General features: G+C 43.4%; 1 protein-coding gene across 9 annotated transcripts in view; it reads left to right on the top strand.

Annotated features, from left to right (window-relative positions):
* Positions 1-14,854, top strand: part of FGGY (FGGY carbohydrate kinase domain containing) — a 350,907-nt gene that overhangs the window by 333,163 nt on the left and 2,890 nt on the right. For 5 of the 9 annotated variants that reach the window (XM_043520798.1, XM_043520800.1, XM_043520803.1 and 2 more), the window contains one exon: positions 3,487-3,572. The exons of 3 other annotated variants lie outside the window; for them this stretch is intronic. In XM_043520798.1, coding sequence (XP_043376733.1) covers positions 3,487-3,572 — 86 coding nt within the window. One more of the 9 variants, XM_043520802.1, reaches the window with a different exon arrangement.

Raw genomic sequence — 14,854 nt, 5'->3', positions numbered from 1 at the left:
CACATTTAGGCACTAAAATAAGAGGCCTCATTTTTCCAAAGTGCTGAGCACTCAGAACTCCATTGGACATCATTGAGAAGTGACCTCTGAAAATCAGACCAGAACCTCCCACTGACTACAATGGGTCCAGTATTTGGCACAGTCAGAACAACCAGTGCTGCCGCAGCAGTTATACCTAGAAGCACTGAGCCTTTTGGGTTCGTATCTGAAGCTGTTTTATGACATCCCAGCAACTAGATGAAAGAACCATAAAACATACAGCTGGATGACCAGAATGCCTTGTTCTCACTGTATCCTTCCCCTTGCATGGCTGGGTTGTATTTGTGTTTAAATTAAATTACTAGACTGTAGAAGGGCCTGCATTCCTTCTACTCCTGTAAAATGAAACGACTGACAATTTTCACGTTTACATGTCCCTAGTAGTTCCAGTTGTGGGGTGTGTGTGTGTCTGGAGGGGGAAGAAGGGGCGGTTCTACCATGTTTTTGACATACAAGGGAAAAGATGGAACAGCTTAGTTGCAATAATTATTAATCTAACCAAATTTTTATATAAATCTACTCAAAATAACCCAAAGACCAAGAAAAAAGAACAAAGTTAGAATAAGAGGAACATATTTTTGGAAAAATTATCAAGCAGGAAAGCTTCCCTCAAAGAGGGCTGTGTAAATTTCCCTTCCCCATTCCAATCTTGGCAGAGCCTCAGAAATATCTTTAAATTAAAACTAGCTATTTTTTAGATTCACTGCATTAAACAATTTCCACAGTACAAAATAGCTGCTAATGGGAAATCGAAACAAATCTGGGATTTAGAGCCAGTGCAGTATTTGTTCAATTGACTAGTCTTATAAAAGAAGTATTAATCCTGAAATGACAAATAAGCATTAAGGAGGAGATTGAAAACTGTAAATATGTTCGTACTTGAAGTGCTAAGCATTGACATACCTTCGGCACCTGTTAGACTCATTTTGAGTAACACTCGCTTTGGACTGCTGTAAGCAATATGGATTTTTACACCAATCTCTGCTTATATCTCAGCAAGATGATGATGTTCATTTTCAATCATTTCTAAAGGTGAATTCCATACAGAGGAGAACTATGATCCTGCTATCATCTACACGTACGTTTATCTTTACTCCCAAGAGCAGTTCTTTTGGTTTCAATGGTCCATTAAGATATAAGGTTAAGTACGTGTGCAAGTCTTTGCAGGATTGGGGCCTGAATTACACTGTTTATCCACAGACCAGGAACAACATACTCAGCTGCAGTGTAATTCCCCTCTTAGAATCAGTTGAAGTTTAAGGCAGGATCTGTTTTTTCTTCAGTCGCTCTAGCTTTGTGCTTTATGCCTGATGCTGTATTTGTGCTGACTCTCACTGAGCATCAAATCTCCCTACAAGGAATTAATCCCCTTAATAGCAAAGTGAGGTGAGTGTTTTAATTCCCCTTTTACACAAGGGGAAACCGAGGCACAGACAGCTGAAATGATTTATCCAGGGCCACAAAGGGTGTAACTGGCACAGGAAGGATTAGAACTCAGGAGTTGATGTCACCTGCTCCCATCCTTAGTTCACTAGAACTGCTCTATGAAGAGCTTTATATACCTGACATGAGATTTGACAGAACAGGGTTAAAATGCCTTACTAGATTGAAAGAATGGAATAGGCTTCAGCCCATAAGTAATACTCTAGCTGCCAGCATGGAGACCAGGCTAATTATGTGCTCTTAGCAAAACAGGAAGTGGCTGGGACAGTAAAGGACCTTATAAAAAGAGGAAAGGAGAGTAGCCTGGGTTTTCAGTGAAGGAAATTACCTCTATGGACAGATCTGGGGGTTGGGGAGAGATAGGAAATGGTTCACCTCTGCCCAGCGTTAAGGGAACAACTTCAAAAAATACAAACCCAGCCCGAATCGAAGGGTCCTGCCTACTGATCTTCCTTCTGCAGGGTTTAAACTTTAAAGATAACCCCTGAGCCAGGATGGTGCTATATTAGATCTCAGCCGCAAGCCAGCCAAATCCTGCAACCACTTGATGACTCACTTACACGCTAACTGCACTTTTAATTCTGACGTGTATGTTTTCAGACAGAACTGTGTATTGTTTTGGACACAGTCCGTTACAAAATCTGCTCTTTCTCTCTTTACCAAATTAAAACTAATGCGCTCTCAGGGCATATCTACACCCACGGCTGGCCAGGCTAGACTGACTCAGACTCATGGTGCTCAGGCTGGGGGGGTTATAAAATTTCAGTGTAAACATTTGGGCTTAGGCTGGAGCCTGGGTCTGAGACCCTACAAGCAGGGGGAGGGTCCCACAGCCACACTTCAGCCTGAGCCCAAATATCTACTCTGCAGTTTTATAGCCCTGCAACCCGAGCCCCGTGAGTCTTAGTCAGCTGACCCAGGCCCACACTGCGGTCAGCTGTTTTATTGCAATATAGACATACCCTTAAAGGTCTCATTAGGAAAGAGATACCTCATACCTTTTAAAATTCCGACGGGCAAAACCATGCGGCACGTTTAAGTTTGCTAGTAAGACAAGTTATGTAATATTACCGAAATCAAAGATTCTTTTGTGGCTCTAGGACAGGTGGAGATTAATAGTCATCAGTTTTGTTTCATATATAAAAAAATGTCAAGCCTGATTGACAGCTAAGGTAAAGGGCATGGGAGGTTTTGACATTTTTTGAGAAGGATGGCTAGCTTCTTCCAAATATGATCCAAAAAGTTGACTTGCCACATTCTTTTTCTGCAGCATGAAAGACTATTGAAATACAAAAAGACACTGTAAGCTACACAGAGGTTTTAATAACAGAGAGAGCTATATTTCCCTTTGGCAGGCTCTCTCTAAGAGATACAAGCCAGCATTTATAATAGTCAGGGGAGCAGAACTGGACACGTTCACATCTTGAAAGAGCAGTAGACCATAAGGAGTTTCCTTAAATTTTATTCTCGTTTCAGAATGGCTGGATTCAGTTCGACAATCTTTGGAATGTGCATGATGTATTCTCCTTACCCCAGCAGCACCTGCAAAGCTCCTCGTGCTGCATTTCTGAATACAAGCCGAGCCTTTCCCCATGTAAATAACATAAACGGGTCAGCACGGCGGGCTGCCCTGTGAGCAAGGGGGAACTTGTCCAATAGACAATCAGGGTGAGCAAAGATGAAAGGGAAGCAGATCAGTGACATGCAGAAACAGAGACACAACAGCCTTGTCACAGCCCAAAGGCACATCACAAACCTGCAGCCTTCCAGATTCCGAGGAGCCCTTGTCAGTAAGAGGAAGGAGCTGGCAAGAGAACTAACAGTAGGAATAAGGGTGTATCCCACTGAGGAACACCTGCTTCCTTAGTAGAAAAGCCTGAGAAGGAGGTCAGAAGAGGCTCTACATAACTCTCTGACTGTGTCATACTTGCTACCCTTTGCACCACCAGCTTTGAGGTGCTTTGTGGCTGCATCTCCCTTAAGCATTATGTGCTTTTTTCCCAGACTCCCCCACTGCAGTGGAATCTCCTTCCTGAGGTGGTCCACTTGGCTATGACAATGTCCTCCCTCCTGAAGACCCATATCTTCCAGTAAGTCTACAAGAAACTAACGAATTGTGACTTAGCTGGTGCAGGGACGTAAGGGGATGCCCCCGACACCTCTGCTCCATCTGCCCACTTTACATAGCAACACAGGAGGGAGAACAGGCTCCACAAAGCCACTATGGTCCCTTCCTGGGCAAGTGGGTGGTGCACACACCCAGCCTTTGCTTCAGCCTAACCCTCCAGCAACACAGCTGTGCTAGTGCATCACAGAGCACACACAGTGCCAGGTACAGACCTAGTGTAGTGTATACTCCTTCCCTATAGCAGCAGGGAGACCAGAAGGGAGACTGCAACTGCAAGTCACAGTCTCCCTCCCGGACTGCTTCAGAGGCAGCACATCAGTATTCTGCCCCCTACTGCAGGCGGATCATTAAGTCCCAATCTAGCCTTCAGTTATTTGTTTAATTACTGATTAGAGGTTTCAAAGAGGGATGGGCTATTACCAGCAGGAGAGTGAGTTTGTATGTGTGTGTGTGGGGGGGGGGGGGGGGAAGGGTGAGAAAACCTGGATTTGTGCTGGAAATGGCTCTACTTGATGATCACTTTAGATAAGCTGTTACCAGCAGGAGAGTGGGGTGGGAGGAAGTTTTGTTTCATGGTCTCTGTGTGTATATAATGTCTTCTGCAGTTTCCACGATATGCTATGCATCCGATGAAGTGAGCTGTAGCTCACGAAAGCTCATGCTCAAATAAACTGGTTAGTCTCTAAGGTGCCACAAGTACTCCTTTTCTTTTTACGAATACAGACTAACACGGCTGTTACTCTGAAACCTTTAATTACTGAGTGAGCTACCTATTTATGTCAAGGGAGGGAGTGGCATGCCAGCAGGGAGGGGTGTAAGGACACTCAAATGAGATGGGCTGGAGAAGACAGTCTCTCCCTTGCACTTGCGGGATGAGTCCCCAAGTTAGCAAAGCATTTAAGTTTGTGCTTATGTCAATGGGGCTACACATGAGCTTAAATGTAAGGTTAGATGGTATGCTCTTTTTTTTTTTTCTGTGTTTGGAAAGAACCTAGCACATTTTGGGCACAATGCAATCTAACTAATAACACTAACAGTCAAAGCAAGATAGTCTGTGAAACAGGCGTATGCTGAATATAGTTGTATTAGATATTTGGATAATTACAAATAATGAATAAACTTGTCAAAAATCAAAATCTATTTGACCCTAGTTTGTGAACAGGCACAAGGGCTCCATTCACTGGCTCATTTGGTCACGAGGCATAGGGCAGCCTTTCTCCAAAGGACATGCTGTAGCAGTTTTGCATGGTGTCAAAGAGGCAGTGTTACTCTGTGTGGAAGAGGTCAGTGTGCTCTCTGGCTACTTATTTGTCACCTTGGTCAACATGAATCACAATGTTCTGGTCTCTGTACTTACCTTTAAAAGGACAGGATTCTCTGTTGCCTCCATCAGAGTGCATTTGGCAGCAGTATCACCCTTCCATCTGCCAGGTGAAGCTTCAGCAGTCATTCAGCAGTCAAAATGTTTCTAAAATATCTTACTTATGTATGTTCCTCATTTTGAGAATAGGCTCCATCTGGGAACCAGAATTCAGTGTTTACAGAACTGGGGGAGTACTCCTTCTATCCCCAAAGAATTGTCTTTATCGTGATTATAACATCAGCAAGGAAATTGAGTGAGCTACAGACCTGGATGGTTGACTTCCTTCTGCTGCGCTTCACAAGGATAAGATAGTCCTGCATCCCAGGTCTAAATTCCAAACTAACTGATTTTCCAGACTATAACTCTTCGGGGTTCTACCTCTAGCACCCTCAAAAAGCAGCATACTTCACCTGATGACGCTATGCTAGCTAAAGTTGATATTAAGTGAGCTTTGACTTTTTTCATTTACAAAGATGTCGGTAGGATTGCCACACAGAGATCTGTTGATAATTTCATGCAGGCCTACTCTCTCAGTTTTGACCTCTCACTCTTATCCTTATTTATAATAACAGAAGACATTTTAAAAGCCTCTATTTTTTATATGAGCAACTATCCAGCTTAATTCCCTTAATACAACCCAGTCTGTATAGATGGTGATCTTGTTCCTTGGATACTCTCACGTGCTTTCTGGCATTTCTCAAGCAACTGTAACTAGAAAAGAAAAAATCACAAATCAAAACTTACAACTGGGATTTCACACATTAACCTCCATGTAGCCGCTGGAGTATAGTGAAGAATGTACTTGAAATGGGAGGAGGTAAAGTCAAGTCCACTGAGCTGGTGTTGGAAAGATGTAAATGAATAATTGGCTGCATTTACACAGAGAACTAGGAACTATTGAAAATGTGACAGTTTTCTTAATGCAATAATGGTGAAGCAAAATGGCTTCAGAAATTGTTCTCGTGACTAAATCCCAGCTGGATACCCCAGGACCGTGGTTGGAAGACACTGTGTGGGGACTGGGTTAAGGGAGGCATGTCTGTAGATTGGTTAGAGCCAAAAAATGTTATAAGAGTAAACGAACATATGGAATGAATTGACCAAACCCTGTCCTGCTCATAAAGCACATACAGATGCAAAAATAAAATTAAAAACTACAGTTGCCAGATGGCAAATAAAAGTTTGAACTAAAGGTGAGGAAAGCTGTATGCGCAGCATGAACGTGACAAGAAATCAGTTGAATAAACCTGCATCCTGCACCTTCCCTGCAGTGGCAAAATACTGTGTCAAATCCATAGCCAAGTGAGGAGGTGCCAATTTCTTAATCTCTTTCTCCCACCCCATATTCTGTCTTCCCCAGAAGATGCCTGCTGCTCTTTCCTTAGCTTCGGTCCTCATATATATACAAAATGTTAGTCTAGAATCCAGAGGTCCCAATCCAACACACCTGCTCCACAGGGCCTACATTTTTTGGGTGAGAGAAACCCAGAGATTAAGTGAATTGACCAAGGTCACACAACTGGTTAGTGACAGAGCCTGGACTAGCACTTGGTTGCTTGACTTTGAGGCTGGTGTCCTTGCCATTCGACCATATTGCCAAACAACACAAGACATTCAAGTCTGGGACATGTTCGCATATATTCCTCTGCAGTTTCAGTTAAATACAGTATTCTTCACTTTCTCTCCTAAAATATTCCGGTAGTGCTGCTGTGTGCTGTTACATAGCTGCTTTGTTCCACCCCAGAAGCAGCTACATTTCAGCAGTGGGTGACACAATTACTCCATACGCATGTGTATATGGATAGCTATACACACTCATGCCAGGGCAAGGACTGCTGAACCCCAGCGTAGGGGTAAGGACTGCTGATGCACTGCTCACAGACAACTGAGTCACTGCACCCAATGCCAACAATCCTTGAAACTGAAACAAGAGTTTAACTGTTGGGCTGCTCCCACTGCCTATGTAAACTGAAACCACCCCTAAACGGTCAAACTGGCATCTGACCTGCTGTGGGCATGGTGAGGTGCCAGCTATAAAGCTCCCACAAAGCCAGCTGCTTAATGATTTGTTAGTCACAGGCAACTTAGGGGGTCACAGAAATGCACGGAGTCGAATCAACAACAAAACAACCTAAAATTAGTAACAGTGTGGCCAGTACTTAGACCCTAACATATTTCCCAGCTGATAGATGATGTGACAATGAGCGTCGACCCTCAGTCCCATTCTAAATTTGACCTCCTGAATAACTGATTAACATCAGAGCCTGCACGAAATCAGACAGTCACCCTCGGCAGCAGCTGCACTGCCACGGCTGCTCCTCTTCTGGCTTTGTCCATCTACTCGCCCCGTCTGGGGAAAGAGCAGGTTCCTTGGGAGACTGCGCAATGGTGGGTGGGTCGCATTGGTGCTAGTCATTGAATCAGGGGGTAGCGAAGTGCTTAGGAAGAGGAGTTGATTAGTACTATGGCCATTTCTGCATTTGCCTTTGCTGCTGCCCGGTACCATTTGTGCATCTGTTCTTGCCTCTTCTTGTTTAGGGTGAAATTCACCCACGTATAGTGTAATATTTATTTGTATTATTGTAATGCTTTGAGGCTCCAGCTAAGATCGAGGCCTCATTGGGCCAGGCCTAGTACAGACACATAGGGAGAGACAGTCCCTGCCCTGAAGAGTTTACAGGCTAAGCGTACGTCTACACCGCAATTAAAAATCCACGGCTGGCCCATGCCAGCTGATTCGGGCTTGTGGTTGCTCAGGATATGGGCCCAGGTGCCGACTTTCCAATATGCGGAGGGGTGCTCAACCCCCAGCTCTGCCCCAGGCCCCACTCCCATTCCACTCCTTCCCCCAAGGCCCCACCCCCCACCTCTTCCCGCCCCTGCTCCACCCCCACTCCACCTCTTCCTACCCAGTTCTGCCCCCTCCCCCGAGCGCGCCATATCCTCACTCCTCCCTCCCAGCCTCCTGCACGCCGCAAAACAGCTGATTGCGGCGGGCAGGAGGTGCTGATCCGCGGGCCTGCTGGTGGGCGGGAGCTACCGGGGGGTGAGAGGAAGCTGATAAGGGGGCTACCGGTGGGTGCCCTGGAGCACCCATGGAGTTGGCATCTATGGATATGGGGCCATTTAGTTGCAGTGTAGACATTCTATCTTGGGTTGCAGCCTGAGCTCTGGGACCCTCCCACCCTGCAGGTTACTAGAGCTTGGGCTCCAGCCCAAGCCCAAATATCTGCACCACAACTAAAGCCCCTTAGCCCGAGTCAGCTGGCAAGGGCCAACCGCAGGTTTTTAATTGCAGTGTAGACATACATTAGACTAGTGATTCTCAATCAGGGGTACACATACGCCTGGGGGTATGCAGAAGGCTTCCAAGGGGTACATCAACTGATCTAGATATTTGGCTAGTTTTACAACAGGCTACATAAAAAGCACCAGTGAAGTCAGTACAAACTAAAATTTTATACAGATAATGGCTTGCTTATACTGCTCTGTATACTACACAAGGAAATGTAAGTACACTGTTTATATTCCAGTTGATTTATTTTATAATTATAAGGTAAAAATGAGAAAGTCAGCAATTTTTCAGTAAGAGCGTGTTGTAACACTTTTGTACTTTGATGTCTGATTTGTAAGCAAGTAGTTTTTAAGTGAGGTAAAACTTGGGGGTACGCAAGACAAATCAGACTCCTGAAAGGGGTACACTCGTCTGGAAAGGTTGAGAGCCACTGCCCTAGACAAGACAAACGAGGGTTAGGGGGAAAGAAAAGGTTCTGTGCCCCGGCTGTCTATTTTACAGATGGGCAACTAAGGCACAGAAAGATTAAATTACGTACCGAAGGTCACACAAGGAGTCCATGGCAGTTCTCATGTATCCCAGTCCAGTGTCTTAAGCACAAAACCATCCTTCCTTGGTATGGAAGGCCCATATGAGGTCTATGAACCAGGCCCCACTTAACTCCTAATATCACCTTTCCCAAGCAAACTTGGTTGGTTTTTTTAATGGTATAATACTTTTTGGCTCATGTTTCCTTCTTTCCTAACAGCTGAGAAAACCTTTTCCTCCTCTATCTAACCTATTATATGGCCCCCATCACCACAGTGCCTCACAATCTTTAATTGATGTATGCAGCGTTGTTGTAGCTGTGTCGGTCCCGGACTTCACTTTGAATGGTCCCTTAGAATATGTGCTAACTACTTGTACCAAAGTATCTGTTCGACCTCGTATTTAGCTATGACACCCTGAATACCTTTCCCAGACCTGAAGAAGAGCTGTGCGCAGCTCGAAAGCTTGTCTTTCTCACCAACAGAAGTTGGTCCAATAAGAGATATTACCTCACCCACCTTGTCTCACAGTTTTCAATGCATTTCTCCTCCCAATATCCCTCTGAGGTAAGGAAGTGCTGTTGTCCACATTGGAGGTTGGGGAACCAAGGCACAAAGAGGCTAAGTGACTTGCCCAAGTTCACACAGGAAATCTGTGGCAGAGCAGAGACATGAAAAGTCTCTGAAGGCTAGTTCCTTAACCACTTAACTACCCATCCTTTAGATCTATTCCCCTACCTACCCATTGCCTCCTCTGACTCTTACTTGCAAGCACACACATTCACAACCAAAGATTCCTGAGGTCTTAGGGTTACAAACACACAACAGAACAAGGGGACTGTGTGAAACTTTCCAGCTTTCCACTAAACCAATAAAAAGCCAAATTTCACACTTTGGTCTTAAGTTTGAAATTTTGGTGTAGCTCTAATATTTATACATAACATGATTTGAAACTTGGCTTGCTACAATCCAAATGCCACAGGGAATTGAGTTCTGGACTTTAGGCTTTATATACTCTGCAAGATCTGGCCCTATAACCCAAACAACTTTGAGAAAAAAGGAGACTAGCGCTGATATAGTGGACAGTCCATCACATACTTTCTTCATGTATGCCACCAGGAAGCAATGCTCAGATAAGGAAGTGTTACATAAATATGTTTATTTGAGTCCTATAAGCACAGATAATACACAGTCTGGATCACTAATCTGTCAAACAAACTGATCCCTAAACAAAAGCAGGTTGCTTAGAATTCTTACAAGGACAATTTTAAAGTAGTTCCTAACCATCAGCATTACAAAATTACTCTTTCCCCTCAATAAATGTTTCTGCAGGGAGTGTGTGCAGAGACTATGGTGCAGGTTTATTACAAACAACAGGAAGTATTTATTCACACAATGCACAGGCAACCTGTGGAACTCATTGCTGTGGCATGCTGTGAAGGCCAAAATTATAACTGAGTTAAAAAAAGAGCTAGATAAGTTCATGGAGGATAGGTCCACCAATGGCTGTTAGCCAACATAGTCACGGATGCCGACATAGTCACAGATGCAACCCCATTCTCGAGGTGACCCTAAACCTCCAATTGCCAGAAGACAGGGGTGGGTACCTCAAACTGCTCTGTTCTGTACACTCTCCCTGAAGCTCTGGTACAGGCCACTGTTGGAGACCCATTATGGCTGTGTTCTTATGACTCTCCGGCTCAACAATTAGGGCACTCCCCTGGGAGACCCATGTTCCAGTCCCTGCTCTGATGTATCCCCACATCCTGGCTGAGTACTCTAAACACTGGACTATAGGGTGTAAGGGGGCCGACCCACCACTCTTGCTTTATGTGGAGTCTGATCTGATAGGTATACTCTTAGGTCAACCCTGAGAACACCTAACAGATCTGGTCCAGCGGGCAAGAGAGGCAGGGGAAATCCACCTTTGTGGATCCTGCTGGTGCTTAGACTTTGAGAAAGTTGGCAGCATCAGGATTTAGGTGGCCTTGTGCATGCCCAGTAGCAGAAATGTAGGGGACTTTACTAGTGAAAAGTTAGATGCCAGGGGAATTTAGGTGCCTACAGGTGAGGCAGTAGCTGAGCAAGCATTTTAAATTTTGGACTTAGGCATTTAAAGTGGCAGTTAAATCCCCCTGTGGATCTAGCCCATAGTGCCTAAGGGTATGTCTACACTCCAGCAAAAGTCCCGTGGCTGACCTGAGTCAGCTGGTCCAAACCAGTATGTCTTTTATCGCAGTCTAGATGTAACCTAAGTCAGCTTTGAAAATTTAGACTTAGGCTCCTCACTCACTTAGGTGTTTTTCAAAATGTTACCCAACGTGTATAGAGCCTTGCTGAGTTACATCCTATTACATCTTAGATTTGAAAAGATTTTTTTTTTTCGCTTTCCTTCCATTTTTAAATGGGCAGAATTTGGAATTTGCTTCATGTTTTATCTATTATATTAAAATAGTGTTTTCTCTGGAAATTGGTGTTATGGGACCAATGGACAATTCTGCTCCACCTGTAGGTTTTCAAGTCCTTGGCCAGGTTCGAAATAAGCAGTTTGAATAATATATGCCCTTGTTTGTGTAAATCACTTCTACAAATGGTTTATCATTTAGATACTTCATTGATGAATAATTTGGAAGAAGACTGGTTTCATGCACCCAGCAAACCTCACATTGACATTATGGGGTGATCTGCTGTGTATTGAGGGCAGTATGTAGTCCTAAGTGTATAACTCTGCCCATGGACCATGCTTAGAGAAGAAATTCAGCTCAATCATTGGTCACTACAGAATGAGTTTGCTCTAGAAATAGTATTGCTAGATACACTTTAGACCTCTGAATACAAATGGGCATTACTGGTATTATTCAGCACAACACTGTAGATCATAGAATATCAGGGTTGGAAGGGACTTCAGGAGATCATCTAGTCCACCCCCTGCTCAAAGCAGGACCAATCCCCAATTTTTGCCCAGATCCCTAAATGGCCCCCTCAAGGATTGAACTCACAACACTGCATTTAGCAGGCCAATGCTCAAACCACTGAGCTATCCCTCCCCCAAGGGGAACTTGTTTTCCCCTTCCCCTCATCAGAACAGGGAAACTTGTCTTCCTACCCAACAACCTCCTTATGCATCTTGTACTCTGAGGATGAGCTCCCAGAGTTTGGGATCTTTGAGCTAGATGACTTCTTCTTGAAGTAGAACTTCTCCCAGGGTCATGGGGCCCCCTCTGAAATGTTGGGCCCTAGGTGGCAGCTGTCTAGTCAGTGCCTAAATCTGCCTGTGTTCGGAATAACAGTTCTCTGTTAGAACTGTAGTTCCGTGTCCTCCTGTGAAACATTACTGGAGTTTAGAGAATTGTGTTCACTAGCCCTGTTTATCTCCTATCCACATACAGAAGTGGGTATTCCCATTCTGCTACATTTCTCATTGGTAAGCAGGTTGTTTACTGGCTTGTATCTGTCTCAGCTTTGACACTATAACAAAAGGTTAGTAATCATGAATGCATTCTTTTATTTATGCACCACAGTGCCTCTATTTTTTTCTGCAAAAACCCTTCACTTGCCTCTTGCCCAGCCTTTAGAAATAATGATCAAATGTGAACTTTCATGGTTTATTTATAGTGTAGCTTTTATGGAAAGAAAGAAATGATTAAAAAGCAATTTTACAAAATATTTTGTTTTAAGAGAGAATTCATTGTGTTTAAATCACTGTATTCATTGTACAGTCTAGACTGGCAAACAAAGAAGTTATATCATCATTCAAATTAAGAACGCACAATTCTTGGTGACTGGCATTATGGATTTGGATGTAAACCTCAAATAAACTATTTCTGAACAGCAGTACTATGAATTTACTATATTTAAGGCTGTGTTGGAGACAGGATACTGGACTAGATTGACCATTTAATTAATTCAGTAGGGCAATTCTAATCTTCCTTTGTTTCTGTTTTCATTATAAATTCATATTTTCAGTGTTTTTTTTCTTTTTTTTTCTTTTTTTTCAAAATTGCTGAATAACATCTCTTCTGGGAGTAAGGTTTTTGGTCAAATTAACAATGGCCAAGCTGACTTTAAACAAAAAAATCATTGAAATACAAAAAGAGAGAGAGAAAAAGAAATTATAGTAAGTAATCACTTGGGATATTTTGAGCACCCTAAAATGGGTGAATTGTTATTTGAAAATTGCTGACCCATTTTTAACTCTCTTTGCTCTGTTGTCACGATGACCGTGATCAGTTCACACTATATATAAATCTCTAACAAACCTAAATATTGATTAATGTGACTCTGATGTATTTAAAAATACAAAAGTATTTGCCTGATAGACTCAAAAGATAGCTTGGGTGCCAGCTTCCTTTGTGTTTTTCAAAACATAAGAAATGTATTGTCAGGGTGGGTGAATCAGTTCAGAAAACTAAACTGCAGCCAGAACCTGTTTTCAGGTTTCTTCAATAAGGACTCCATCCTGCTCTCTGACTCCCCACCCAAGCCCAAAGGGATCATACAGCCACACGTTCAATTTAAAGCTGCTTGTGCTCAGAAAGCAGCAGAGATGCCCATGGGTGCTGGAACTGGTGGTGCTGCCGCACCCCCTGGCTTGAAGTGGTTTCCATTATATGCCGGGTTTACAGTTTAATTCAATGGCTCTCAGCACCCCCACTATACAAATTGTTCCAGCCCCCTTGGAGAAGCTTCCAGCGCTCCTCAGGCTGAAACTGGCCTATTTAAAAATAGGGGAAGTCATGGGAAGGGAAGAGGGAAACTCAACTCTGAGGAAAAAGGGAGACCTCAAACTTTGGAGAAGGATTGTAACTTTAGGGTGTTTATCCCAATCGGTCTGAGATTTGCACATTAGTATGAGTTACTTTCTCACACAGGGCCCAATCCAGCTCATAGTGAACTCGATGGAAAGACTCCCCCTGACTTCAGTGAGAGCTGGAATGAGCCCATGTTGCCTCAGAGTATGCGTGGGCTCTTTACAGACGTGGGAAAACCCATGCCTGCTGCAAAGTGCTTACAGTCTAAAGCTCTGTCCTGTGTTGGGATCTGCAAGCATGATCCTGGCGCCAGTGCCGAGTCCCATTTAAAAGAGGGTCACACGAAAGGATGCTCATGTAGGGTCTAGGCCCAAACAAACACCACACAGTAAAGGAAGGTGGCAGGCGGTGATGCAGCTCAGTACAAAGTTTAAAAAACCCTGTTAATTCACTATGGTTTCTGTGGGTGGGTGGGTGTTCTCTCCAATAAACCAGAAAAGCTCCATAACTAAGTGAATAACAGCTTAAAACTAAAACCCGTCTACATAAATATTTATCGGTAAAGCTTGGATCATTTCCAGAGGAGCAACCCATATTTTTTTTAAATACTGACTGGGATCAAGGGCTATAGCAGCTCAGAGAACGTGTGTGTGTGTAATATTTGTGACCGAAAACAGACAAGACTAGAAAACTATAATGACTGGTACAGCTCATTCCTTCTCTCTTGTGCTTCTATTTCCCTAGTGCTCATTTGTCATAGTATAGCTGGAAGAGCAGTCATGGGGCAAATTCTTGACTAGTGTCACTCCACTGAGTTAATTGCTTGTGCTTTTCTTTTGGGGGCTGAGTTTTCAAAAGTGCAGCCTCCTTTTCCAGGTTCAGTATTCACCTGCAGTTGACCTGTGGATGCAAATCAGATAGACATGCAAAACTGTATAGTAATCCAAACAAGGTTGATACAAAATGTATAATCTCTTACATTTTGCCATGGTGGTGTATTTGTACTGTGCAGCAGAGGGGGCTAATTTAAGAGGGAAAGTGTTCTAAATTATAAGAGAGAGAAGGTTCTTTATTTAGTGTCTTCTTACTGTTTATTCATGTCAAATACAGACTATAAATTCCACACAACCTCTGTAATAAACTGATGAAAGAGTTTGTAAGATATAGGCTATGTAATCCCAAGCAATGGTTGAGTTAATATCCCCTATTATAGAACAGAAAATAAGGGGAGAAAGTAGCCCTTTTTTACATAAAATCTGGAGTTAATTTTTTTTTTAACCAAATAAGGACATCAAACCTTCCCTATAG

The sequence above is a fragment of the Chelonia mydas genome, chromosome 8, assembly GCF_015237465.2.
Source record: "Chelonia mydas isolate rCheMyd1 chromosome 8, rCheMyd1.pri.v2, whole genome shotgun sequence".
Lineage (NCBI taxonomy): Eukaryota > Metazoa > Chordata > Testudines > Cheloniidae > Chelonia > Chelonia mydas.
This window is presented reverse-complemented; position numbering and strand designations above follow the sequence as displayed.